The sequence below is a fragment of the Muscardinus avellanarius genome, assembly GCF_963383645.1.
Source record: "Muscardinus avellanarius genome assembly, chromosome: 10".
In the NCBI taxonomy this organism is placed as follows: domain Eukaryota; kingdom Metazoa; phylum Chordata; class Mammalia; order Rodentia; family Gliridae; genus Muscardinus; species Muscardinus avellanarius.
This window is the reverse complement of record NC_137796.1, coordinates 113,718,031-113,745,036: the sequence shown is the minus strand read 5'-3', so window position 1 is coordinate 113,745,036 and position 27,006 is coordinate 113,718,031. Positions and strand designations below refer to the sequence as shown.

General features: G+C 51.5%; 3 protein-coding genes across 4 annotated transcripts; 1 reads left to right on the top strand and 2 right to left on the bottom strand.

Moving 5' to 3' along the window:
* Positions 1 to 7,506: 7,506 nt before the first annotated feature.
* POLR3K (RNA polymerase III subunit K) lies at positions 7,507 to 13,297 on the bottom strand (the record flags this gene model as incomplete). The annotated part of the gene is made up of 3 exons (XM_080704649.1): positions 7,507 to 7,634; positions 10,292 to 10,379; positions 13,187 to 13,297. 3 exons carry the CDS (start codon positions 13,295 to 13,297, stop codon positions 7,507 to 7,509), a joined length of 327 nt encoding a protein of 108 aa, XP_080560775.1.
* Positions 13,298 to 13,865: 568 nt separating this feature from the next.
* SNRNP25 (small nuclear ribonucleoprotein U11/U12 subunit 25) lies at positions 13,866 to 17,642 on the top strand (the record flags this gene model as incomplete). Its single annotated transcript, XM_080704225.1, has 5 exons — positions 13,866 to 13,907; positions 15,234 to 15,324; positions 15,762 to 15,867; positions 17,123 to 17,197; positions 17,585 to 17,642. 5 exons carry the CDS (start codon positions 13,866 to 13,868, stop codon positions 17,640 to 17,642), a joined length of 372 nt encoding a protein of 123 aa, XP_080560351.1.
* Positions 17,643 to 18,709: 1,067 nt separating this feature from the next.
* Positions 18,710 to 25,013, bottom strand: RHBDF1 (rhomboid 5 homolog 1; the record flags this gene model as incomplete). Of its 2 annotated transcripts, XM_080704110.1 has the most annotated exons (18): positions 18,710 to 19,129; positions 19,300 to 19,453; positions 19,564 to 19,664; positions 19,732 to 19,807; positions 20,016 to 20,110; positions 20,502 to 20,565; positions 20,681 to 20,781; positions 21,357 to 21,518; positions 21,602 to 21,676; positions 21,793 to 21,904; positions 22,011 to 22,268; positions 22,737 to 22,894; positions 22,966 to 23,088; positions 23,154 to 23,363; positions 23,771 to 23,984; positions 24,389 to 24,493; positions 24,696 to 24,826; positions 24,894 to 25,013. In XM_080704110.1, 18 exons carry the CDS (start codon positions 25,011 to 25,013, stop codon positions 18,710 to 18,712), a joined length of 2,679 nt encoding a protein of 892 aa, XP_080560236.1. The 2 variants fall into 2 exon arrangements, with proteins under 2 accessions (XP_080560236.1, XP_080560237.1); XM_080704111.1 differs by lacking the exon at positions 24,389 to 24,493.
* Between the last annotated feature and the right edge of the window lie 1,993 nt (positions 25,014 to 27,006).

The window sequence follows — 27,006 nt, the reverse complement described above, 5'->3', positions numbered from 1 at the left end:
AAAAAATAAATAAAATAAAATAAAAACAAAAACAAACAAACAAAAAGGACTGGGGTGAGCCGGGCATAGTGGCACATACTTGTAATCCCAGTATTTGGAAGGCTGAGACAGAAGGATCGCAGGTTCAAGGTCAGCTTCAGCTACATGGTGAGTTCCTCTGCAACTCAGTGAGACCCTGTTTCAAAATAAAGAATGAACCAGGTGTGGTGGTGCACGCTTGTAATCCCAGTACTTAGGAGGCTGAGTCAGGAGGATCGCACACGTTCAAAGCCAGCCTTAGCTACGTACTGAGGCTCTCAGCACCTTAGTGAGACCCTGTTTTCAAATAAAAATATAAAATAGGTCTGGGAGTGTAGAAGGCCCCTGGGTTCTATCCCCAGTACCACAAAATAAATAAATAAGGAAAGAAAGAAAGAAAGAAAGAAAGAAAGAAAGAAAGAAAGAAAGAAAGAAAGAAAGAAAGAAAGAAAGAAAGAAAGAAAGAAAGAAGAAAGAAAGAATAAAAAACAGAGCCAGGCGTGGTGGCGCACGCTTGTAATCCCAGCATTCGGGAGGCTCAGCTACTTAGTGAGGCCCTCTGCAACTTAGTGAGACCCTATTTCAAAAGAAACAATAAAAAACAGGGCAGGGAGTGTAGCTCGGAGGTCAAATGCCCCTAGGTTCCATCCCTAACCCCCCCAAAAAAAAGAATAAAAAATAGGTCTGGGGGTATAGCTTAGGTAGAATGCCCCTGGGTTCAAACCCCAGTACTGGAAAAAAAAAAGATGTAGCTCAAGGTAGAATGTTCCTGGGTTCAACCCTACTACCACAAAATTATGTACACACACACACACACACACACGCACACACACACACACACACACACAAACTGTCAGGGGCCCTACAAAACTTCTACTCCCACCAGCAGTGTAACTCTTTTTTGTTTGTTTGTTTTGGGTACTGGGGTGGAATGCAGGGGCTTTTCTACCTCCGGGCTATACTCCCAGACCTATTTTATACTTTGTTTGGAAACAGGGTCTCACTAAGTTGCTAAGAGCCTCACTAAGTAGCTGAGGCTGGCTTCGAACCTGTGCGATCCTCCCGTCTCAGCCTCCCAAGCGTGGGGATTACAAGTGTGCGCCACCACACCTGACTTAGCAGTGTAACTCTTGCCAGTAGTAAACACTGACCGACTTCTTAATCTTTGCCAGTTTGAGAGGCAAAGATATCTCAATGTTTATTTTATACTTCCTTGATATTACTCAAGAGAGGAAGGAAAGAGGGAAGGAAGGAAGGAAGGAGGGAGGGAGGGAGGGAGGGAGGGAGGGAGGGAGGGAGGGAGGGAAGGAAGGAAGGAAAACATGCACCAAATTCTGCATCTAAACTCAACCCAAAACTCCTGAACTAATCACATGCAGGCCAATGCCACACAGAAGAACTACAGTTAAAAATCTGAAGACAAGTTCTATCTGCTCCCCAACTCAAGGGTACAGGGTCAGACAGGCACGCTAGCCAGCCCTATGCCTATAATCCCAGTACTTGGGAGGTTGAGACAGGAGGATTGAAGGTTTGCGGCTAGCCTCAGAAACTTAGCGAGGCCCTCTGCAACTTTGTGAGGCCGTTTAGAAAAAAAATAAGTAATTCATGGTGGCACATGCCTGTGATCCCAGTACTTGGGAGGCTAAGACAAGAGGATCGCAAGTTCAAGGCCAGCCTCAGCAATTTAGCAAGGCCCTCAGCAACTGAGATTCTATTAAAACAAAAAATAGGGGCTGGGGTTGTAGCTCAAAGACAGAACATCTCTGAGTTCAATTCCCAGTAAAAAATAAAATGAATGAATAAAATTAAAAAGGCCAATGGTATAGCTCAAAGGTAGAATGCCCCTGGGTTTGATCCTGTACCAAAAAAAAAAAAAAAAAAAAAAGGGCGAGAGAGACAGAGGCCATCATAACCATTTTTAAGTATATTCATATTCATACCTGGGTGTAGTGGCACATGCCTATAATTCCAGGGTTTGGGAGGCTGAGACAGGATGGTTGCAGATTTAGCCTCAGAAACAGTGAGATGCTCTGCAACCTAGTGAGATGCTGTGTCAAAACAAAAAATAAATTAAAAAAAGGCTGGGATGTAGCTCAGAGATACAGCACTCCTAGGTTCAATCCCCAATACCACAAGTGTGTTTGTGTTTTGTACAACCCTCACCGTCATTCATCTCCAGATCTTACACAACTGAAGCTCCACCCCCATCAAACAATACCTCACCGGCCACTCCCCCACCCAGCTCGACCTTGTCTGAGTCCCACAGTCTCCTGGTGCTCATAAGTAACACTGAGTCAGGAACCCAGATGAAAAGCAGGACCACTCAGGACCAAGGGCTAAAACCTCTCGGGGAAAGTAAGGCAGCTAAATTAGCTCTCAGCCTTACAGGGTTACCAGCCGTACCAGAAACTTAGGACTTAAAGGGTGAAGTAGCCAGGGAGGTAGTCAGGAGAAGGGGCGCCAATGAAGGGATCACTTCCACTGCACCATATCACATGCGAGAACACTTGTGTCAATATCAGCGCCCTGTATAGGGTGGGGAATGAAGCCCGCCAAGTGCAGTCATGTGTGCCACCGTCACTAAGGACATCATGACATAAAGTATTCAAGGCTGTTGGAGTAAGACAGCCCAGGAGATGGGCGCTGGGAAAGTTAGCTCCAGCAGAAAGGTCAGTTCTGAAAATATCAGTCTTTCCCAGGTGGTGAGGCAATCACAGGAGTGGGGGGGTCACTGAGGTGACCCACAGCTGCCTTTCCTGATAGCACAGTACCCCACACGCCCCAGGACACACCGGAGATGCGCGTGGCACAGGAAGGGAGATGTGTGCACCCTAACTGCTCCACACCTTCCCTGCTGGAGCCAGCCTGGGCACCTGCACCCGTGCTCTCTCCCTCTGGCTCTCGCACTAGTCCTTAACACCGTTTTGTCTGTTTAAATCTTTTCCAGGTCCATTTTCAGTGTGTGTGTGTGTGTGTGTGTGTGTGTGTGTGTGTGTGTGTGTGTGGTAATGGAGGCTGAACCCTGGGGCATTTTATCTCCAAGCCACACCCCCAACCCTTTTTATTTGAGAGTCTCGGTAGGTTGCTGAGGCTGTCCTCAAGCCTGCAATCCTGTCTCAGCCTCCCAAGTACGGGGATTACATGCATGGGCCACCATATCTGACTCCATAGTTCATTTCTACATCTCTGGATCCAAGAATCCAAGGTTTTGTTTGTTGGTTGGTTGGTTGGTGGTACTGAGGGTGGAACCCAGGGGCTTTCTACTCCCAGGCTACACTCCTAGATCTATTTTATATTTTATTTAGAGACAGGGTCTCACTAAGTTGCTGAGAGCCTCACTAAGTAGCTGAGGCTGGCTTCGAACCTGTGCGATCCTCCTGTCTCAGCCTCCCAAGTGCAGGGATTACAAGTGTGCACCACCACGCCTGGTTAGAATCCAAGGTCTTGACAAAATCACATGGTAATTTTCTTTCTTTGGTGACTGGATTACTTACATATAGCTGCCTCTGCTTTCTCGGCATCTTTTCCCTTTCTTTCAGTTTGTGTCTTGGGACCTACAATGAGTCTTCTGCAGATAGCAGATAATTGGACCTTTTTTTTGTACTAGGGATTAAACCCAGGGGCAATCCACCTCCAAGCTACATCCCCCAACCCTATTTTTTATTCTTTTTGTGTGTGTATGATACTGGGAATGGAAACCAGGGGCATTCTATCTCCGAGCTATGCCCCCACCCCTATATATTTTTTTTTTTTTTGGTGGTACTACGGGTGGAACTCAGGGGCTTTCTACTCCCAGGCTACATTCCCAGACCTATTTTATACTTTATTTGGAAACAGAGCCTCACTAAGTTGCTGAGAACCTAAGTAGCTGAGGCTGGCTTCGAACCTGTGCGATCCTCCTGTCTCAGCCTCCCAAGCGCTGGGATAACAAGCGTGTGCCACCATGTCCAGCTCCCATCCCTATTTTTTATTCTTTATTTTGAAACAAGGTCTCACTGAGTTGCAAATACCTTACTAAGTAGCTGAGGCTGGCTTCGAACCACAGTCCTCCTATCTCAGCCTCCTGAATGCTGGGATTACAAGCATGCACCACCATGCCTGCTTGGTGGGTTGGGTCATTTTTTTTTGGTGGTACTGGGGTTCCTGGAAGCCCTTCTACCTCCGGGATACACTCCCACGGGCTACACTCCCAGACCTATTTTTTAACTTTTTTATGTGGAAACAGGGTCTCGTAAGCCAGCGAGGCTGGCTCCAAACCAGCACGATCCTCCTGTCTCTGCCTCCCAAGCGCGGGGATTACAAGCGTGCGCCACCACGCCCGGCGGGTCATTTTTTTAATAAACAAATTATTACTGTATGTATGTACAGAATACAAAGTGATGTTATAATTTATGAATACTATGAAATAATTAAGTCAGGTTCCAGACCATCCTGGGCAACATGGGGAAACCGCATCTCAAAGTCTAAATTACACTGGGCATGGTGGCACACGCTTGTAATCCCAGTACTTAGGAGGATCACAGGTTCACAGCCAGCCTCAGATACTTAGTGAGGCTCTCCACAACTTAGTGAGACCCTGTTTCAAAATAAAGAATAAAAATCAGGGCTGGGGGTATAGCTCAAAGGTAGAATGCCCCTGGATTCCATCCCCAGTACCACCAAAAAAAAAAAAAAAAAAAAAATTACAAATTAGAGATGGGGTTATAGCTTGGAAGTAGAATTCTCCTGGGTTCAATCCCCAGTACCGCAAAGAACAAAAGAAAAAAAAAAAACTAAATTAAGCCAAGCCAGGCACAGTGGGAGGCTAAGCAAGAGGCTTGCATCCCCCTGGCTACTTAGCAAGACACTGTTTCAAAATAAAAAATAAAATAGGTCTGGGGTATAGCTCAGAGGTAGAATACCCCTAGGTCAATTCCCAGTACAACAAAAACAAATAAACAGAGTAAAAACTTGACTGGGTTTAGTGGCTCATGTCTGCAGTACCAATGACTCAGGTGGCTGAGACAGGAGGATTGCAAGTGCAAGGCTAGCCTCAACAACTTAGCAAGACCCTCTTTCAAAATAAAAAGGGTTGGGTAGAATGTCCCTGGGTTCAATTTCAGTACCAAAAAAAAAAAAAAAGAAGAAGAAAGAAAGAAAGATCTGTATCAAAAGAAATTTAAGCCCCGTGATTGCTAAGTGAGATCTCACTATTAAGAAGATTGGCTGGGTATCGTGGTGCATGCCTATGATCCCTGCACTTGGGAGGCTAAGACACTAGGGTCTCAGGTTTGAGACCAACTTCAGCAACTCAGTGAGAACCTAACAAAATTATTTCAAAACAAAATAAATAAATAAAATGGGTTTAGAGTATAGCTTAAAATCCTCCTGTTTTAGCCTCCAGTTTAGCCTCTGGGTTTAATCCCCAATATCACAAAACAACAACAAAAAAGAGATTAAGAAGCTGGGCATGGTGGCACCACCTATAGCCCCACTAGTGGGGAGCCAGCCTCAGCAGCTTACTGAGACTATTTCAAAATAAAAAATAAGCTAGGTGTGGTGGCATGCACTTATAATCCCAGCACTCGGGAGGCTGAGACAAGAGGACTGCAGTTTCCAGCCAGCTTCAGCTACTTAATGGAGGCCCTTTGCAACTCTGTGAGACCTTGTTTCAAAATAAAGAATAAAATATAGGGCTGGCTGAGAGTGGTGGCCTATGTTTGTAATCCCAGCATTTGGAAAGCTGAGACAGGAGGATGGTGGACAGCCTCAGCTATTTAGCGAGGCCCTTTGCAACTCAGTGAGACCCTGTTTCCAAATAAAGACTAAAAAATAGGGCTGAGGGTGTAGCTCAGAGATAGAATGTCCTTGGGTTCCATCCCCAGTACCACAAAAAAAAATAATAATAGGGCTGGGGTGTAGCTCAGAGGTAGAATGTCCTTGGGTTCTATCCAGTATGGAAAGAAGGAAAGAAGGAAGGAAGGAAGGAAGGAAGGAAGGAAGGAAGGAAGGAAGGAAGAAAGAAAGGGAAAGAAAGAAGGAAAGAAACAAAAGAAAGAAAAACAATTCTGTCACCTGTTTAAACCTTAGTAGTAAATGTAGGGAAATCACTGTGCTTTGATCTATTTCTTTTTTTTTTTTTTTTTTTCCTTTTTCAGTACTGGAGTTTGAACCCAAGGGCATCCTATCTTCGAGCTACACCACCAGCCCTATTTTTTAATATTTATTTGGAAAGAGGGTCTCACTGAGTTGCAAAGGGCCTCACTAAGTAGCTGAGGCTGGCCACGAACCGCGATCCTCGTCTCAGCCTCCCGAATGCTGGGATTACAAGTGTGCGCCACCTCGCCCAGCTTGATCTATTTCTTAAAGTATTTAAAACATTAAAAGGTCAATTATTAGAGTTCGTTTTTATAAAATATCCAGAATTTTGTGTATGTGTAATACTGAAGATTGAACCAAGGAGCATTCTACCTCTTAAGCTACACCCCAGACCTATTTTTTTGTTGTTATTGTTTTGGAAATAGGGTCTATGTTGCAAGGGGCCTAAATTGCTGGCCGAGAACCTACAATTCTCCTTGTGTGTGTGTGTGGGGGGGGCGGTACTGGGGGTGGAACCCAGGGGCTTTTCTACCTCCAGGCTATACTCCCAGACCTATTTTATACTTTATTTGGAAACAGAGTCTCACTAAGTTACTGAGAGCCTAAGTAGCTGAGGCTGGCTTTGAACCTGTGATCCTCCTGTCTCAGCCTCCCAAGCGCTGAGATTACAAGCGTGCGCCACCACGCCCGGCTTACGATCCTCCTGTTTTAGCCTCTAGTCTACTAGGATAACAAGCATGTACCACCACATCCAGCTCAGAATAAATTTTTATTTAGTTTACAATTTTCCAATTTGGGGGAGAAGGGTACTGAGGATTGAACTCAGGGCATTCCATTTGTAAGCTACATCCACAACCCCTTCTGTTTTTTATTTGGGGGGTTGTACTGGGGATGGAAGCCAGGAGCATTCTACTTCTGAGCCCACCCATAGCTTTTCACCTTTTTATTTTGAAACAGAGTTTCAATACATTGCTGAGGCTCTAAGGTGCCCAGGGTGGCCTCAAACCACTGATCCTGCTGTTGTCGTCTACGAAATACTGGCATTATAGGTGTGGGCTACCATGTGCAGCTAAGTAAGTTGACAACTAATAGTTAAATATTCAGGGGCATTTAATGTACTAAATTGTGCAAACAGTGCAATATTGGAGCTGGTCAGGAAATGTCAACTGCCTAGTAAATGTAAAAATGGGAAAAAAACAGGCCCTTAAACCGAGTACCCTTCCTTAAGGGTTTCCTCCCCACAGAAAGAATTCCTGGCTACATTTCTTGGCACCCTGGCCCACCAACCCTAAAGGATTAGCCTCCCACTACACTAGCCAAGACCCTTAGGACACACAACTCGGTCCTAGATGGGAATCCACCTTGGGGGACGAGGTGAGCAAACACTGAAGCATCTGGGCCAGCTGGGCCCTAGTCCCTCCAGCGGTATCCGCACTGGGCGCTGCAGCACTTGTAGAAGGTAGTCATTGGCTCATCTGCAGAGCGCGTCTGAAGCTGCATGAAGTAAGCACGAGGATGTTCACATTTGGGACATGGCTCTGGCAATGAAGAAAACCAAGAGACCCACATTACACAAGCAAGATGCTGTGAAGAGTATGCTGACAAGACCCCTGCTCATCTGGCCTCCCTTGCTGTGGTAAATCTATAATAGTGACATCATCCCATGATGCACTAGCACGAGGAAATAGTGACATCATCCCATGATGCACTAGCACGAGGAAATAGTGACATCATCCCATGATGCAGTAGCACGAGGAAATAGTGACACCATTCCCATGATGCACTAGCATCAGGAAACCAAGGAGACCTGCAATCCTCCCACTCTCCTCCTTTAATCAGCTTGAAGACTGCTGAAAGCTTAAAATGGAATGTAAATCCCAGCATTCGGGAGGCTGAGACCAGAGGATCGCGGTTCGTGGACAGCCTCAGCTACTTAGTGAGGCCCTCCGCAACTCAGTGAGACCCTGTTTCCAAATAAAGAATAAAAAATGGGGCAGGGGGTGTAGCTCGGAGGTTGAATGCCCCTGGGTTCCATCCCCAGACCCGCAAAAAATAAAAAATAAATAAATAAATAAATAAATAAAATGGAATGCAACCATCTTAGCCTGTTTTGTGCTACTGTAGCAAAATGCCTGTTTGGCAGAAGCTGGAACACACACACACACACACACACACTATATATATATATATATATATATATATATTTTTTTTTTTTTTTTTTTTTTTTTTTTGGTGGTACTGGGGTTCCTGGAAGCCCTTCTACCTCCGGGCTACACTCCCAGACCTATTTTTACATTTTTTTATTTGGAAACAGGGTCTCCTAAGCCAGCGCGCGCGGCTGGCTTCGAACCCGCGTGATCCTCCTGTCTCGGCCTCCCAAGCACGGGGATTACAAGCGTGCGCCACCACGCCCGGCCTGGAACATTTATATTTTTATTTATTCTCATAATGCTGTCCAGGCTGGCCTTGAACTCCAAGGCTCAAGCAATCCTCCCACTTCAGCCTCCCAAGACTCATGCGACCCACCATATGCGGATAAAGTACCTGGTCGATCAGTTTTAAACTGAATGCTGGAAAAAGCCTGTGTTGCTATGAATGGAACATTAAGGAGATTCTAGCAAGGACTCAAAAGGAAAAAGAAAGAAGACAGAATGCCCTGAGTTCAATCTCCAGAACAAAACAACGACAACAAATGTGCAAAAAATTTAAATAATAACAAATATTTTAAAGACATATTTTTCAGTTTTAGACACCTATATCAAAAAGTACATCATAAAGCCGGGCGTGATGGCACACACTTGTAATCCTAGTACTTGGGAGGCCGAGACAGGAGGATAGTAGGTTTGAAGCCAGCCTCAGCTACTTAGGCTCTCAGCAACTTAGTGAGACCCTGTTTCCAAATAATATATAAAAAGAGGTCTGGGGATCCCAGCATTCAGGAGGCTCCCAGCATTCAGAATCGTGGTTTGCGGACAGCCTCAGCTACTTAGTGAGGCCCTCTGCAACTCAGTGAGACCCGGTTTCAAAATAAAGAATAAAAAATAGGGCAGGGGAGCCGGGCGTGGTGGTGCACGCTTATAATCCCTGCGCTTGTGAGGCTGAGACAGGAGGATCACACAGGTTCGAAGCCAGCCTCAGCTACTTAGTGAGGCTCTCAGCAACTTAGTGAGACCCTGTTTCCAAATAAAGTATAAAATAGGTCTGGGAGTAGAAAGCTTCTGGGTTCCACCCCAGTACCACCAAAAAAATAAATAAATAGGGCAGGGGGTGTAGCTCGGAGGTTGAATGCCCTGTGTTCCACCCCAGACCCGCAAAAAAAAAAAAAAAAAAAAAAAAAATGTCTGGGGATATAGTCCAGAGGTAGAAGGATCCTGGGTTCCACTCCTAGTACCAGACACAAAAATAAATAAATAAATAAATAAATAAATAAATAAATACGTAAATAAATAAATAAATAGAATAAATAAATAAATGTACATCTTAGAGTGGGTCTGATCTAATAGTTGGAGGGTGAGACAGGAGGATTGTAGGTTCACAGCCAGCCTCAGCTACTTATTGAGGCCCTCCAAAACTCAATGAGACCCTGTTTCAAAAGTAAAAAGCATAAAAAATAGGACAGGGGTGTAGCTTGGTGGTAGAATGCTCTTGGATTCAATCCCAAGTACCTCAAAAAAATATAAATATATAAAAAATAAAAATAGGCCAGGCACCAGGTGTGGTGGCACACACTTGTAATCCCAGCATTTGGGAGGCTGAGACAGAAAGATCCAGGTTTGCGGACACCCTCAGCTACTCAGTGAGGCCCTTGCAACTCAGTGAGACCCTGTTTCCAAATAAAGAATAAAAAATAGAGCTGGGGGTGTAGCTCGGAGGTAAAATGCCTCTGGGTTCCATCCCTAGTACCGCAAAAATAAAAAGGCCAAGCACAGTGGTACATGCTTGTATTCCTAGTACTTTTTGGCAGGCTGAGACAGGAGGATTTCAGGTCCATGGCCAACCTCAGCAATTAGTGAGGCCCTCCACAACTTAGTGAGACCCTGTTTCAAAATACAGGAAAAACAGGCCTGGGGATGTAACTCATCCCCAATACCACCCACACAAAAAAAGAGAAGTACATTATAGACTCCAACATGGAATGGAGTCAGCAACATCAAAGCTGCCACAGCACAGTAACAGAAAAGGTGTTCCCTCTCACCTGCAGTAGAGTCAACATTCTCCCAGGCAGCTGCTCCCCCAAGTACATCATCTACTTCTTTTAGCTTTGGATACTTCCGATTTGTTACCTAAAACACAAATAAAAAGCCTGTTGGACTCCAAGTAGGTTAAAAGAAACATATGGGCCACCAAACCACCACTGCCCTCAAGCGGTCCCTTGACTGCCATCCCTCCACAAAGAATGCAGAGATGCCAAACAAAACCAAAGTTCCTCACAGAACAGCACACTCCATGGAGAAGTTCCATGACTAGGATGTCCTCCAAGCAGGAGATACAACTGTCAGAGACCTTTATAAAGACTGCAGCTTAGTGTGACCTCTAAGATACCTAACAAGCTGAGATGACAGAAACAAAGACAACTGCAGCCCACTCGTACCAGGTCGCCCAGCCACTTCCCCAGGCAGGCAACTTCCAAAGCAGGCCATATTTGTTTTCTTTCCAAGTTTTATCAGACATTCCTGAAACTTCAGTAATACATAAGAATTCATCTTTCCATATATATATTTTTTTTTTGGGGGGGTACTGGGGTTCCTGGAAGCCCTTCTACCTCCGGGCTACACTCACAGACCTATTTTTTATATTATTTTTATTTGGAAACAGGGTCTCTTAAGCCAGCGCGGCTGGCTTCGAACCTGCACGATCCTCCTGTCTCCGCCTCCCAAGCGCGGGAATTACAAGCGTGTGCCCCCATGCCCGGCTACCATCTTTCCATATTTTGAGACTATCTAAACTCCTGCCACACAGCTATAAAGTGCAGTATGCAAATATTAAGAATGAGGTAGGCTGGGAAAGATGGCACACACCTGTAATCCCAGTGCTAGGGAGGCTGAGACAGGAAGACTGCAGGTTCAAGGCTGGTGTCGGAAATTTGGCAAGACCCTGTTTCAAACTAAAAATAAACCAGACATGGTGGCATATGCCTATAATCCCAGTATTTGGGAGATTAGGCCAGGCGCATTGCAGGTCGGATGATGGGCTCAGCAACCCAGCAGACGGTGTTTCAAAACAATAACATAAAAATAGCTGAGGAGGCCGGGCTTAAGAGACCCTGTTTCCAAATACAAAATATAAAAATAAAAATAGGTCTGGAGTATAGCCTGGAGGTAGAAGGGTTTCCAGGAACACCAGTACCACCAAAAGAGAGAGAGAGAGAGGAGAGAGAGAGAGAGAGAGAGAGGGAGAGAGAGCGCGCGTGAGCGAGAGCGAGCTGAGGACGTAGTTCAGAGGTAGAATAGGTTCAATCCTTAGCACCCCACACAAGAATTAATTAACGAATGACTGAAAGGGCTGGAGGTGTAGCTCAGAAGCATAGTACCCGTGGGTTCAATCCCCAGTACAAAAAAGAAAGAAATGACGCAGCGGGGGTGCGGTGCCTGTCACCTGGGCAAGGGACAGAGCCTGCAAGGTCAAGGCTGACGTCACCAAGTACTAAGACCCTGACTCAAAGTAAAATAAAGGGCTAGGGGTGTAGCTCAGTGGTGGAGTGCCCTGGGCTCAACCCCAGTAGCACAAGCAAACAAAAATGAGGCAGCACCGATGTGCCCTACCTTCTAAGAAGTAAAGCTGGATTAGCAAGGAAAAATGACACATTTTAATAAATATGCATCCTCCACTTTCAGAACACTTACTATATTGTACATTCTACTCCAAGCATTCAGGCTGGAACATGCAAGACAAAACAGAAAACTCCCTGCGCTCTTAAAATTATGTCCTAGTATTCATATGTTTCCTCTAATATGCCCAAACTAGGGAACAAAGGGGATACCAGAGGGACTCCAGATAATGGAGGGGAAATCTCAGCAAAGTTAGAATGGAAAGATAGGAGAGGAGGAAGGCTGAACTTGATTAATAAGGGTCTACATCCGAATATGTGTAAAAGTATGAATATGGCATGATTACCCTGGACAATCATTGGGGGGGGGGCTGGGGCAGGGGGGGAGGGCACCAAGTACAGTTGAAATTATACCATTTATTTTCAATTAAAAATTTGTGTAAAAAAATAACTACAGTTCAAAGAGAAAAAATAAAATAAAAAAAACTAAAACCAGACAGGACAGCAGAGAGATGTGTACAATGAGCAATCCCATTTGGGGAGAGTGTACAAATGGCTTTTATTTTTCCCATCTTTTGTCTACCATAACTATGATTGACATTTTAAAATTTTAAATCCAAAAATCTTGTCTTATTTTTCTTTAGATTAGTAAATATTCTTTCACTACTTGCATTTCTTCTTTTTTTAAGTCAAAATGAATAGAGGTAAAAACATATGAATTAATTATATACCCAAATTAAACTTTTCAAGTATTATCATGTATCATCATAAATATTGTCACCCAACTTTGATATACTTTTTATGTTGTATTTATGAGTATCTTATTACACGAAAAAATTTAAATTGTGTCAAAATAAATTTTATAGGCAATGATAAATTATGTCCTAGTATTAATAAGATGTGTAATACTTTAGTAATAAGTCCCGTGGGAAAGATACAGCAGGAAAAGAGAGTAAGCTCAGAATTGCTTGCAATTTTAAGCAGAGTAACCATTTAAGTAGAGACAGGGCCAGTAAGTAAGGTGGCTCTCTAGGGGAAGAGTGAGCCGGCCAAGTGACCACGGGAAATCCTCCAGGAATCAGAGCCTGAGGCTGGAGCAAAAGAGAAACGGCTTGAGGGTCAGAGAAGCAGGGCGGAGCCGGCGGGACCCGCGGCAGGTCTCGAGCGCGGTGCGAGTGGGTCCGGCCAGCCCTAACTCGTTCCCACTGCGGCGACCACCGCGAAGGCGCGCGCGGGCGAGGGGCCCGCCGGGGTCCCACGGCGTCCCGGCCAGGCGACCGCGCGAGCGACGCTGGCTCGGCGGCGCGGCCCGCGGGCGCCCACCTTGCGGGTGATGTTGTGCACGTAGGGGCACGTGTTGCAGGCGAAGCGGTGGCAGCGCTGGCCCTCCTCCACGATCAGCCCGTTCCCGCAGCCGGGACAGAAGAGCAGCATGGCCCCTATCCCGCCCGGCCGCCTCTCACCGCCAGCCTGCGCGCTAAGGAAGCCGCGCACCTCCTCGCCTCCGAACAGAAGCACCGTCTCCACGCTCCCAGCCCGCCCTACGCAGGCGGCTCGCACTTCTGATTGGTCGCTGAGGTCGCCCCGCCCTCCGGCCCACCTATGGGCTCGCCGCATCCACGCTCCCAGCCGGCCTACGCAGGCGGCTCGTGATTCTGATTGGTCGCTGCCTTTCGCCGCCCCGCCCTCCGGTCCACCTATAGGCTCGCCGCCTCGAGCTCCCAGCCGGCTTCGCGGCAGGCAGCCTCGCACTCTCATTGGTCGCCGCAGGCGCTGCTTCTCGGCGCACCAAAGGCCGCTGCTTGGCAGGGGCTGGCGCACAAGTACTTGCGGGCTCCGCCACCCCTGCGGACTCTTAGGGCCGGCGGAGTCCGGCGGCCTGCGGGCAGCCCTGGAAGAACCGGAGGTTTCGCGCCGGCCGGAGGAGCAGGAGGACGAGGAGGATGAAGAGGAGGCGCTGCCGCACTCCGAGGCCGTGGACGTGTTCCAAGAGGGTCTCGCCATGGTGGTGCAGGACCCTCTGCTCTGCGACCTGCCGATCCAGGTGCGCACGGACTGCGCCCGCGGGGCGCACGGTCGGTCGTGGCCCGGCTGGAAGCAGGCGCCTCTGCATTAGCGAGAGGCTCGGCCTGGGCTAGGCCTGGGATGCCGAGACACTCCCTCGCCTTGGTAAATGGCGTTCTAACGTACTAGTTTAAAAGTCAGAGGTGATGCCGGGCGTGGTGGCGCACGCTTGTAATCCCCGCGCTTGGGAGGCGGAGACGGGAGGATCGCGCAGGTTCGAAGCCAGCCGCTCTGGCTTAAGAGACCCTGTTTCCAAATAAAAATGTAAAAATAGGTCTGGGAGTGTAGCCCGGAGGTAGAAGGGTTTCCAGGAACCCCAGTACCACCAAAAAAATAAAAAGTCAGAGTTGATGCGGAAAGTCCGTGGGAAACGAAACAACCAAGGTCTGGGGGGAGGGGTACTGGGAATTGAGCCCAGAGGCATTCTAGCTCCGAGCTACACCCCCAGCCCTATCTTTTTTATTTAGAAACAGCGTCTCATTAAAATTACGGAGGGCTTCACTAAATTGCTGAGGCCTGTAATCCCTGTACTTGAGAGTTTGAGGCAGGTGGCTCAGAGGTTCAAGGCCAGCTTCAGCAACACAGTGAAACTCTCACAATTTAGCAAGACCCTGTCTCAAAATAAAAAATAAATGGGTCTGGGTTGTAGCTTGGACGTAGAATATCCCTAGATTCAATCCCCAGTGCCAAAAGAAAAGTTATTGCTGGGCATGGTGGCACACACTTGTGATCTCAGTGCTTGGAAGGCTGAGACAGGAGGATCACAGGTTTTGGACCAGCCTCAGCAACTTCGTGAGAACCTATTTCAAAATAAAAAACTTAAAAACCTATTTAAAAGTAAAAAATAAAAAGGGTGTAGCTCAGAGGCAGAATACTCCTAGGTTCAATCCCCAGTACCAAAAAAATTTTTTTCTCATTGCCATTTCTTCGTGGTAAGCTTTGCATACCTGCCTCACTTCTCAGTTCCCTGGCTGAATGCCAGTGATCAGGGACTCTGGGTAAACTGGCAGCCTCGGAGTTCAGTTCTTTCCGTGTCCAGCCTCATCTTCAGATGGCTTATTTCCCCTGATTCTTTGCACCTTTCTCCAGAGCCTCTGTTCACGTCAGCATTTTAAGTAAAAAGGCGGGTAGGACATGAGAATGAGGTACTGAAAAACTGGGAAACCCTAAAATATAGGTGAAAGCCCTTCTTTGCCCTTCACAAGTGGGCACCATTTTTTCTTTTTACCACTATCCACTTGTTTTTCTTTGTTGTTTGGGGTGGTAGAGAGTAAGGGTTACTGCCTCCCCTTTTGATCTTTCCTAGGTGACTTTGGAGGAGGTCAATTCTCAGATAGCACTAGAATACGGCCAAGCAATGACAGTCCGAGTGTGCAAGATGGACGGAGAAGTGATGCGTAAGTGCTGTACTACTGTGGGGGGGCAGTAGGGATTGGACCCAGGGCATTCTACCTCCAAGCTATTTTATTACCTCCAGCCCTGTTTTATTTTTATTTTGAAATAGAGTCTTGCTAGGTTAATGAAAATCTCACTATTTGCTGAGGTTGTCCTCAAACCTGTGATCCTCCTGTCTCAACCTCCCAAGACTGAAATTATAAGTGCTCCCACACCCAGTTCTGTACTCCTTTCTTTAGGCCTAAGCTTTCACATGGACAGGAAGGAAAGGGTAGTCAGTGGAAATAGAGGGAGCCATGCTCAGGGTATTGGGGCAACCACAAACCTGACCGGCCAAGCAGAGCAGATCCTGACAGGGACTGGATTCTTCTCCTGCTCTGTAAGTCTCTAACTGTGGGTCTCCACACGGGTCTTCTTCCACTTGTGTCCCTGCTTACAGCTGTGGTCGTAGTGCAGAATGCCACAGTCCTGGACCTGAAGAAGGCCCTCCAGAGATACGTGCAGCTCAAGCAGGAGCGTGAAGGGGGCATTCAGCACATCAGCTGGTAAGTGTAGCAGCAGCTCTTAACACTGTACCCCTTTCTCGTCGTTTGAGGTCCTAGGGGTAGAGCCCAGGGGCATTCTACCTCCGAGCTACACCCCAACCCTATTATTCTTTATTTTGAAACAGGGTCTCACTGAGTTGCAAAGGGCCTCACTAAGTAGCTGAGGCTGTCACGAGCCACGATTCTGTCTCAGCCTCCCAAATGCTGGGATTACAAGTGTGCGCTACCATGCCCGATTTCACTGTAACCCTTTCTAAGGCTGCTGCAAGCACCACTTTTTTTTTTTTCCAGTACTAAGGATGGAACCCAGGGGCATTCTACCTCCAAGCTATACCCCCAGCCCTATTTTTATTCTTTATTTTGAAACAGGGTCTCCCTGAGTTCCAAAGGGGCTCCCTAAGTATCTGAGGCTGTTTGTGAACAATGATCCTTCTGTCTCAACCTCCCAAATGCTGGGATTACAAGCGTGCACCACCACACCCAGCATTGTGGGGTTGGGGAGGTACTGGGTATCATACTCAGGGGCATTCTACCTCTGAGCTACACCCTCAGCCCTATTTTTTTTTTTTTTTTTTTTTTTTTTTTTTTTTTTTTTTTTTTTTTTTTTAAGCAGAGCCTAAGTTGCTAAGGCTGGCTTGGAACCTGCAATCCTCCTTTCCCAGCTTCCCAAGTACTGAGATTACAAAAGTACACCACCACGCCCAGTTTATTTAAGTAATTATTATTGGGCCTTTACCTTCTTTTGCATGTGTTATGCTAGGGACTGAAGCCAGGAGCATTCCACCTCTAACGACACTCCCAGCCCCATTTTATTTTCATTTTGAGACAGGGTCACACAAGTTGCGAAGGGTCTTGCCATGTCGCTGAGGCTGGCCGTGAACTTGTGATCCTCCTGTGTCAGCCTACCCAGTACTGTGATTACAAGCCTACATCACCACACCTGACTCCACACTCTTTCATCAGCGTCACCACTGGGTCTTTACTAAGCCTTGGGGCACGGGCACGTCCAGAAGTGTTCTCCCTAGTTGAGTGGTCCACATGCCAGTGGCCTCTGTCCCCTCCCTGGGCGCTGTCAGCCCTTACACTTCTATAGACCCTGTTCGCTGAGCCTCAGTAATGTCACCTGTTTCATCAGCGACCTACTTGGCCCAGCTGCCCTAGGTTCCAGCGGGCTAAGCACACAAGTGTCTGTCACCCAGCAGCTGCTCAGCTCTCCCTGCTCAGGGCTAATGGTTCACCCGTCCACCTCTTGCAGGTCGTATGTGTGGAGGACATACCATTTGATCTCTGCAGGAGAGAAGCTCACAGATGACAGAAAGAAGCTCCGAGAGTAAGTTCAGGCCCCTCCTTGAGCTACAGAGCCATCTGGTCTGTTGCCCTCTAGTGCCCATGTTCTGCCAGAGGGCTAGCGTGGGAAGGGCCCTGGCTGGCCTGACACCTTCCTTTGGATATTCCTCGGGCCGGCCCACAAGGAGAATGGTAGGCAGAGGAGGGGCACCAGGGCTGCACGATGCAGGGGGAGGAAAGGAGACCAGATGTGGAGGTGAAAGGCGGGCCATGGGCGGTGTGGGTCCGTGGAGAATGGCTGCACCACCCTCGATCTTCCTGGATGCCAGTCGTTCCCATTTATTCTTTCTTGGTCCCTCACAAGCTTCAGGTGAGGAGTCACAAATGACCCTTCCGTAGATCAGACACTGTATTTTTCCTTCTCTTTCAGTTATGGTATCCGGAATCGGGATGAAGTTTCCTTCATCAAAAAGCTGAGGCAAAAGTGAATCACAGACAAGGACATCTCTATTCACTGGTGGTCAGGCCTTTTCAACAGGATGGAGCCCTCCTGGTATTGGAGTGGCCACGCCTTTAGCATCAGCCGGAATGGTCAGCATGAACCTGGGACCTTTGGGACTTGGACTGGGTGGGCCTGAAGGCCCTGGTCACTGACCACGGCTGTGGGCCTGACTCTATGTGCAAAATAAACCTATGTGCTTCGTATTTTGAACAGTCAGATAATATCCTGTGTCGGAGGGACTGGATTTACCCCGTTGCCAGGGGAGGTTAGTGCAGAGAGCTGGGCAGGTGAGTCCTGAGTCCAAGATGCCATACCACATGTCTGCTGCCATGATCTCCACAGCAGGGGTAAGACCAGAGCAGAAATGAAAGGCAGAACACTGGCATTCTGGTTCTACTTGAGTGAGGGGAATCGGCCTGCAGTGGGAGCCAGCATGCAGCACGGACACGGGCAGGGATGATGCCTCCAGCCCCACGCACAGGGTTCCCTACAGCAGTGCCGTCCCCAGGCGCAGTGGGAAGGGGGCAGCATGGGATAGGAAACGAAGGTGCTGTGTGTGGTTGCATGCCTTCCAGTCTGGCAAGGGGAAGTGTAGCAGCGCATCCCAGGTTGTGCTCCATCGCTGGCTTCCACTCCCACTAAGGAAGAGGAGCAAGGTGGCCACCTGGCCAAGCAACTAGGGGGAGCCGGAAGTGCCAGTGGCTCTCATCACTTAGCTCCCGGTTCTGGGGAACTCTTGCCAGAGGCCAGGGGCCTGCAGGGCCTCCCTCCCCTCAGCCAGAGACCAGGAAGGAGGAGACGCCCTGGTCATGTTAGTGGCAGCTAAAACGCTCCCAGTCCATTTATTGGCCACGTTAGGTGGTCGTCAGGGACTAGTTAGGAGGTTATCGTGGGAATTAGTATAACAAATGCCCAGCAGTATAAAGGGTTCAACAGAAGTGAACAAGGCACAAAAGGTCTGTGTTCCAGAAACATGAGCCCCCACATGGATCAGGCAGAGTCCACAGGACTGTGAGGCTAAGGTGGCTGTGGCCGCCAGCACCCACAGCCTACTCAGTGGAGCTGAGCGTCCAGCTCATACTTCTCACAAAACTTGTCAGTGAAGGGGATGCAGGTGAGGAACTCACACCACTCGCAGCGGACAGGATAGACGTAGAAGAGGACTGCCAGGCCCGCCAGCAGGCCCAGGAAGACTGCCTGGGAGATGATGATCTGGCAGCGCTTGCGGTACAGGTCAAACTTGCCAAAGCTGATGTAGGGCAGGAAGGCAAAGGAGAGGAAGAGGCCGCTGATGAAGCCCGAGATGTGGGCAAAGTTGTCGATCCAGGGCAGCAGTCCAAAGGCAAAAAGGAAGAGCACCACAGCCAGCAGCTTGAAGAAGGCACGCCAGGGCCGTGCCAGGATCTGCCAGCTCTGGAAGAGCTCCACGAAGAGGCAGGCCAGGATGCCGAACTGCGAGCCCGCCGGGCCCACCTGGGACAGCGGTCGTGGGTGTGGTCAGGGACCCTCCCGGGCTCGTGGCATCTCATCCCACCTCCCAAGGCCCAGCACAAGCAGGCTGAGGAGCCAAACATGCTCCCAGGCTGAGCACTCTGCTCGACACGGGTGGGCACGGCAGGTCCCCACCCCAGGAGGCAGCCTACCTCTGCCCTGTATGGCAGGAAGATGGCACTGGCCAGGTTACCAGTGACACCACTCAGCAGGTAGATGATGGCTATGCGGTGCCAACCTGCCAGCTTCTCCAGGTCCCGTAGCACAGTCATCTGGAAGCAGATGGACACCAGGCAGTGCAAGACCCTGTGGGACGTGGGGTACAGGTGGGGCACTCAGCGGGGATGCTGGCTCTCCACCTCCAGCCAGCCACAGCTGCGGTCCTGAGGCCAACCACCCTGCCCAGTTTCACTTGCCCAGCGTGCAGGAAGAGGGACAACCACAGGCGGTAGAACTGGTCAGGCACCTCTGGGTTGAGGAAAGGCAGCAGGCCGCACACGTCATCCATGCAGTGTACCTGTGCAGAGTGGTCAGTCAGCACCCACAGGCTGAGAGGACAGGATGGGCGTGCCCTTGAGGCCTACCTGAGAGCAGAGTGTGGCCTCCTCATGGAAGTAGCCCCGCATGAAGTCACAGTACTCCCGGGAGGTGATCTCACACCTGGGAAGTCGGGCAGGGTTTGGAGAGTGCCACCTTGCAGAGGAAAGCTGCTGGAGTCCAGGCAGGACCCACACGGGGTTCAGCCTCGCCCACCACCTTTGTTGGCCCCTTCTTACCCCACTCCCCCTGGGATCTTGGGTCATTTCAGGACTAGTGCGGGAGAAGGGCACAGCCCCAGGAAAGCACCACCCTGTACTTGCACACCCACCTGCCTTTGGTACCGATACAGCAGGGCCGACCTGTTAGGACACAGTCCATGTGAGGGTGGTTGGTATGGTTCCCAGCACTGTTTTTGGTGCAGATCTGGGTCACAAATAGGGATCAATCTGAGTCAGTGCCTCCCCCAACTTTTGGCTCCACACCCCATTTGAGCCCTGAGGCAAAGATGGGCATGCTCATTGGATGGGAACTGGCTTCTCTTGATTTCAGGCCGATCACCACACCCTGAACCTGGGCTGTCTGTCAAACTGGAATAATGAATAATGTCATCTGGCCTCCAGGTTTCCACCCATCCTCACTGACTACTGCTCTGAGGAGAGGCAGCCTTGGTTAGTGGACAGGTTGGGCAAAGGCCAGGGACATGGTGTCTACAAACAGGGAGGGCCCAGTGTGGGCTCTGGAATCACTAGGGGTGGGGCGTGGCCTCCTCCCAGAGTGGCAGGCGGGGCTCCTCAACAATCCCCACTCCGCTCACCGGCCACTTGGTGATGTCTTCTGGCCACTCGTGGGGGTCTTCAGAGGAGGGCTCATCACACACCCTGCATGAGCCCAGTATGTGGTCAGAGTGCTGGAGCCCCTGGCACTGGCACCGTCCCGCCCAAGTCAACAACAAGGGGAACACCTATATGGTAAGGGGCAGCCATCGGGACTGACCTGGGGTCCTGGTGACAGACAGAGCCAAACTGCCTCTTGTGGCCAGCAAGGTCAGGGGCACTGGGATGGATGGGCCACTTCACCCACACTGCCAGCGTGGACTGTGGGGACACAGGGCCAGCTCTGGTCAGAGCCCACCCCTTGCCCAGTGCAGTTGAAGTGATGTGGGCCTTAGGGTCAGAAGTCAAAAGGAAAGCCACTACTAACCCCTGTGAGTCCACACCCCTAAAACACATGCATGCCGAGAGAGATTCTGGTATAAGGAGTTTGACAACATAATTCCTAGAAGCTTTTGGTTGGTTGGTTTGGTACTGGGATGGAACCCAGGGTACTCTACCACCCCTGGCCCCTTTTAACTTTTGTTTTGAAATAAGGTCTCTATAAGTTACACACTGGCCTCAAACTTGTGGTCCTCCTATCTCAGCATCCCAAATACTAGGATTACAAACAAGACAGGTGCTAAAGGAGTTCACCCAAACCAAGATCAAGTCAAAGTCAGTGGTCGAGGATGGAAATGGAGTGTGGGGTGCGTGGGCATGGCAGTGGCAGGCAAAGGCTGAGTCTGGAGGCAGTGTGGAACGCCAGCTGCCAGGGTGAAGAACCAGGCAGAACCTGTGGAAGTCTGAAGTAACAGGGACTCAGGAGGACAGCGTGGGAGCTGCACGCAGGCACACACCGAGCACTCCTCCTCCGAGGTCTGCACGCAGCCAGACCGGTCGTTACGCACGCAGCAGGCCGAGTGCTTCTCGCGCTCCCGAGCAGCGCTGATGAGGCTGTGCACCTGTGGGTCCTGGCGCATGCAGGGGGAGAACTTGGCACCCAGGTGGATGAGCGCCTCCTGTGGAGAGGAAGACTTGCAGCAGCAGCCCCAGACCCAGCCCACTCTGGCACGGCCAGGCTCCACCCCAGCGCCATCCTCACCGAGCTGGGGCCAATCCAGAAGTTTTCTTGTTGCACATACTTGACATTTTCATAGACACCACGGTTTCGCAGCACCTGGGACGCCAAGAAGCCAGATTAGACCAGGCTACAGGGCCCTCTTCTCCCAGAGAGGAGAGGAGGGGCCCAGAGCTCAGACCACATTCATCTAGCCCAAGGAACTGGGGGCTCACCGAGTCCACTGTCTCATGCTGCGAGAAGCCCACGGGCGCGATGCCATAGATGCACACGGCTAGGATGGTGACCAGCGAGTGCACAAAGGTCAGCCAGTAGGTGAAGAAAGGTCTGCAGGTGGAGCACCAGCGGGCGCCTCGCCAACCTGGGGCACAACCTCGCCCTGAGCCTCCACCCGACACGCAGCCTCCTCCTGGGGGCACGGCCTGCAGCCTACCTGTGGTCGTCCATGTCTTCAATCTGTCGCTTGACGTAGCTGTCGATCCGCTTGCGGTAGGTGCGGTTGGTGAGCCGTCCCACCATGCCCAATCCGTATGGCCGCTTCTCCCTGGCGAAGAGCTTGCGCACTGGCACTGCAATGCGCTGGCCCCGCCTGGGCCCCGCAGCGCTCACCACCTCCTGCCGCAGCCTCACCTTGGGCTGGGGGGCCACCAGGCCGCCCTCCTTCTGCTTCCGCCAGCCTCGCTCCAGGGGCCTGAGGGAGCCAGCACATTCACCCCCTGCCCGGCCCCTGCCACCTGGTGCCAGTCCTCTTGGGTGGAACCAGAGTGCTGGTCGGTCTCTGTCCTGCCCCCGCTATCAGCTACCAGTGAAGACGAGGTAGGGACAAGTCCTGCAGCTTTATCTCTACCTTACTGGTAAAAGAGCAACCTCACATATCTCTGGGGTGGCCCAGACGGGCCCAGACCCAACAGAGGTTCTGAACCTTAGCCACCAGTCACACTCCTCCTCCCAGCTGGAGTCACCCAGATTCTCAGTTCTGAAGTTTCCCCCTAGTCAGTAGAAACCTGGATCACGCCCAGCCCATGGTCCCCCACCAGAGTGGCCAAGCTCGGTTCCCAGACCACTTGGCAACTCGCTCCGTGAATTCTGGAGCATCGTGCCCAGCTGCTCCTGACCGGCAGAGGTGTCCCAGTGCCCCCTCACCCACCACTGCACTCACAGCATCAGGTGGCTGCGCTCAAGCTCGCTGCGGTCCAGGGCCCCACCCGTGAGGTCCGCCTGCTCTGGGGCTTTCTCCCAGTCTTTGAGTGCTGCCTCTGATGGGGACTCAAACACCTCATCCGGGTATGTGGACAGCTCCTCGTGGAGGACACCTTCCTGAGCAAACATGTGCGGTGAGGCTGGATACAGAGACGGGGAGATGGGGTGGCATCCCAGGCTCTTCTTACCCGAGCAAAGAAGGATGTGTCTAGCTCTTCGGGGAAGTCCACTGTGTCTTCCTCCAAGAAACTGGCAGGAGTGAAACTCCGGCGTTGTGCCCGGCGCAATGTGCCGTCCCTAACTGAGCGGCCCTGAGAGGAAGGTGGTATTGGGACCTGGCAGCCAGCTTGCCTGCCCCCACCCTCACCCTACCCACCTTCACCAGGGCTGCAGCTGCCCGGAAGCTCATCTTGGCCACCGACTCACGCTTGCGCCGCCTAGGGAGCCGATTGAAACCCGAGCGGGAGCTGGAGAAGGAGCAGAGGGAGGCAGCACCTGGTGTGATGGGCGTGTGGGGGGCGCTCAGGCCATCAGCAGTGTCATCTGCCATGCGGAAGGCCCTGCCACGAGCCAGAGGGTCTATTATCTGGTGGAGGTGAGGAGACACTGCAGTCAGAGCTGGGGTCAGTGCTGAGGGAGCTCTGAACACACCCTGCCCCATGCAAACCTTGCATCGGGAGCGTAACTCCTGCTCCCCTCACCCCTTGCAGGCCCCTGAGCAGCCAGGTGGATGCATCCCCACCCACAGCTCCCAGAGGGCTCCTCCCTCCCCTTGTACCACTGGGCCACCTGGGCATCTCCTATCAGAGCTGCCTCTGGTGCAGCCCCTGGACCCTGGACACTGACCCAGGCTCCCTTCCCGGAGTATCGTGGGTACCTTCATGGGACTATCTGACTGCCTTCCTGGCAAGCTCCTCTGCTCAGACTGGCTGTACCCCTGGCCCAGTTCAGGGGAGCAAAGAGGGGCCTGCAGGAAGCGCGGCAATGGCGTACCCGCTGCATGCCCAGCTGGCATGGTCCCACATACAGTGGGGGTGGGGTCTCGGTGCTGGTCAGCGACACGTTGTCCTGGCTGGGTAGGTCCAGCTCCCGGATGACCTGGGGCTTCAGCTTCCCGTAGCGCTGGCTGCAGTGGCGCAGGCTCTTGCGCTGCCACTTCTGGGTGCTGTCACTGTCCTTGCTCACTCCAAACCAGTCAGCTGTGCCCCTGGTGTGGGGAGAGCTCAGCGGGGCAGCCAGCTGGCTCCCTCCCCTCTGCTGCCCAGAGTCTGGATGGGCCCATCCAATTTCAAGTTCAAGTGGGCTCCATCCCCGGCCGCCCTAAACGGTTAGCCAGTCCAGTCCCCACTGGAGCTCCTCACCCAGTGGGGTTGGTCCACTTCGGCCCTCACCCAACCCTTGAGTCCAGAGAAGGAACTTGACCCCAGACAGCTCAAACAGCAGGTACCACAGGCCCAGGCAGGCTGCCCACAGTCCTTGGACATGCAAACACAAAAGCTCTGCCAGCACCTGCCATCAGGAGCCGCAGGGAATGCCAACCACAGCCAGCTTCCAAGAGGCCACAAACATGCACATGCCAGGAAACACAATCTCACGACCTGCCTGAGGTACCTGAGCAGGGACCAAGAGAGAGACTGGCGCTGCGGGGGAGCCCTGCAGGCAGCCCGGGGACCCAGGAGGGGCAGGGTGTGGACCCGCCCAAAGCGCACCTGCCGGCTAGGAGGGGTCGAGCATTAGGGTGGGGCGGCCAGCGGGGACAGTAGGAGTGAGAGCAGGCTGTCCCCAGGACAGGAGGAGGACGGGCAATGTGAGAACCGGGGTAGGAGGGAAAGCCGAGTACCCGGCCCAGTACCCCGGGGCCTGTGCACCTGCCCCTGTGCCCAACACCAGCCCAGGCCTGGGGTGGCAAGGGCAGTACCTGCGGATGGTCTGTGTGATGGACGTCTGGCGCTGCAGCACTGGCCGCCGGGGCTCATGGTAGGGTGAAGGGACGTGGGCTGATTCGGCTGGCATGCTCACGCTCCGCAGGAAAGCCTTGCGTCGCAGGGGCTGTGCAACAGGATCCGGTGAGCCGCCTGGAGGCAGCACACCCACAGCCCCATGGCTCAGGGCCTACCTGGAGGAAGCCGGGCTCCTCTGCTGCTGCTGGGGGCACCGCAGCCGGGATGTCCAACTTTAGCCAGGGTGGCTTCTTGCGCTGCAGACTGCTTGTGCTGTCTCTGCGGGCCTCACCCATGGTACCCAGTGGAACAAGGCAGACCTGAGGGTGCGGGGTGCCGTCCAGTCACGATCACGACCCACGGGGCTCAGAAGGAAGGAGGAGCAATGACTAGCCCTGCGGTGGTGCGTGCAGCGCCTGCTGAGGAAGCCCTACTACGTGCCGGGCACTGGCATGCTCTGTGCCTGCCTGTCCCTCCTCACGGTGTTCAGGTTTTATAGGTCCACTTGGAGGTGCTCGGCATACACCTGCAGCTGAGTCTAGAAAACAATAACCCTATAAATAAGTCCGTGTACTGTGTTAAAAGATGCTGAGTGTGATGGGGAGGCAGCAGTTGGCAGCTGCTTGGCAGGGGCAGCGAAGCCTCCTGGGACAGGAGAGCTGAAAAAAGGCTTTCGGGAGGGAGGAACACCGCAGGGCGTGCTTATCAGCAGTACGACCCACTTCAGAGGCGGAGGCCTACTAACCACACGACACACAACGCTCAAGGAGTGGCAACATAGAGAGAAATGTAGCTTCCCAGGCAGCTGAGGCACCAGGTGCCTTTGTGGAAAGGACTTGCAGAAAACCATATGGGAGCAGAAACCACGGTGGCCACCAGGTGGCGCCACACACTCAGCAGTGGGAAGCCGGCTCAGGGCAGGTGGGTTGGTGCCTGGCCAGCCCTGAGCGTAAGACCCTCAACCCACCAGTCCACACAGGGAAAGGGCCCAAAGCAGAGAGGCCAGGTTCGGTCAGGCCACTACTGCCTTGCACGTGACTAGAAGGCAAGTCTTGGCCTCCTTAGGACTCTTTCCCCCTTGTAAATGAGTCACCAGGGATCTGCAGAAGGACCGCAAGGGTGGTCCAACAACTGGAACGTGAGATTCAAAATTGGGATTTGGGAGACTGTAAAGGACACATGGGGGAGGGCCTTCCTGAGTAAATGCCTGTAAGGCAGAAAATCCCCAGTCCCTTCACCTGTTCAAAGCACACAGACCTCACAGGCTCTCAGCTGCAGGGCAGGTAATCCGCCAGTTAGGAATCTCCCCCTCTCCACTGCTTGGGGGAGATAGAGAGGCTCCCACCCACACGTAGAAGTAGGGAACTGAGGCGACTTGCCTTGCTCAGGCAGCTCTAGGGTGCTACTTGGAGCTCCTACCGGTCCTGTATGGATCCGGGAGGCCCAGAATACTGCACATGGCTCCTAGGGACCTACACTGCCGAGGAGCAGGCCTGGAGCATGGCTCACAGCTCCTGTACCAGCAGAGGGAGGCCCAAGGTACCTGCGCCTGGCCGTAGCCTCACATTCCAACTCCTGCTCTGAGCTGACTCTGCCCTTCAGGCCCTGGAGGCAATGGGGGAGCTCCCAGGCATGATGCCCAGAGGTCTGTCTTTTTTCTTTTCTTTTCTTTTCTTTTCTTTTTGGCAGTACCAGGGGTGGAACCCAGGGGCATTCTACTTCCGAGCTACACCCCCAGCCCTTTTTATTTTTCTTTATTTTGAAACAGGGTCTCACTGAGTTGCAAAGGGCCTCACTAAGTAGCTGAGGCCGTCTGCGAACCGCGATCCTCCTGTCTCGGCCTCCCAAATGCTGGGATTATAAGCCACCACACTCGCCCCAGGACCCCAGGGGTCTTTCTGAAGGCTGAGTTCCTCTCACCTAGCTTGGCCACAGGGTCATAGGATGAGGGCAGCATTTGTCCCCACACCACTGAGCCCCCTGCCCATGCTGAGGCTGCATTGGAGGCGTGGGACAGTGTCTGACATGAAGCCACTGTGTCTGAGAAACGGATGAGCGAGGTCTCTCAGCTGAACCAAAGCAGCCCTCGGCACCCAACCTGAACCGCATGCCCGGCCCAGACTTGGGTGCCAGGGCCATCCTAGAGATGGGTATCCTCCTCCTCAACCCGTGGTCCCCCTTTCAAGGCGCATACGGATTGCAGCAAAGGTCAGCCTGCTATTAAGTGTTTAGGAGATACCTCCGAGTTTCAGACACTAGTGGCTGAACCTGAGACAGTATTGGGTGTTT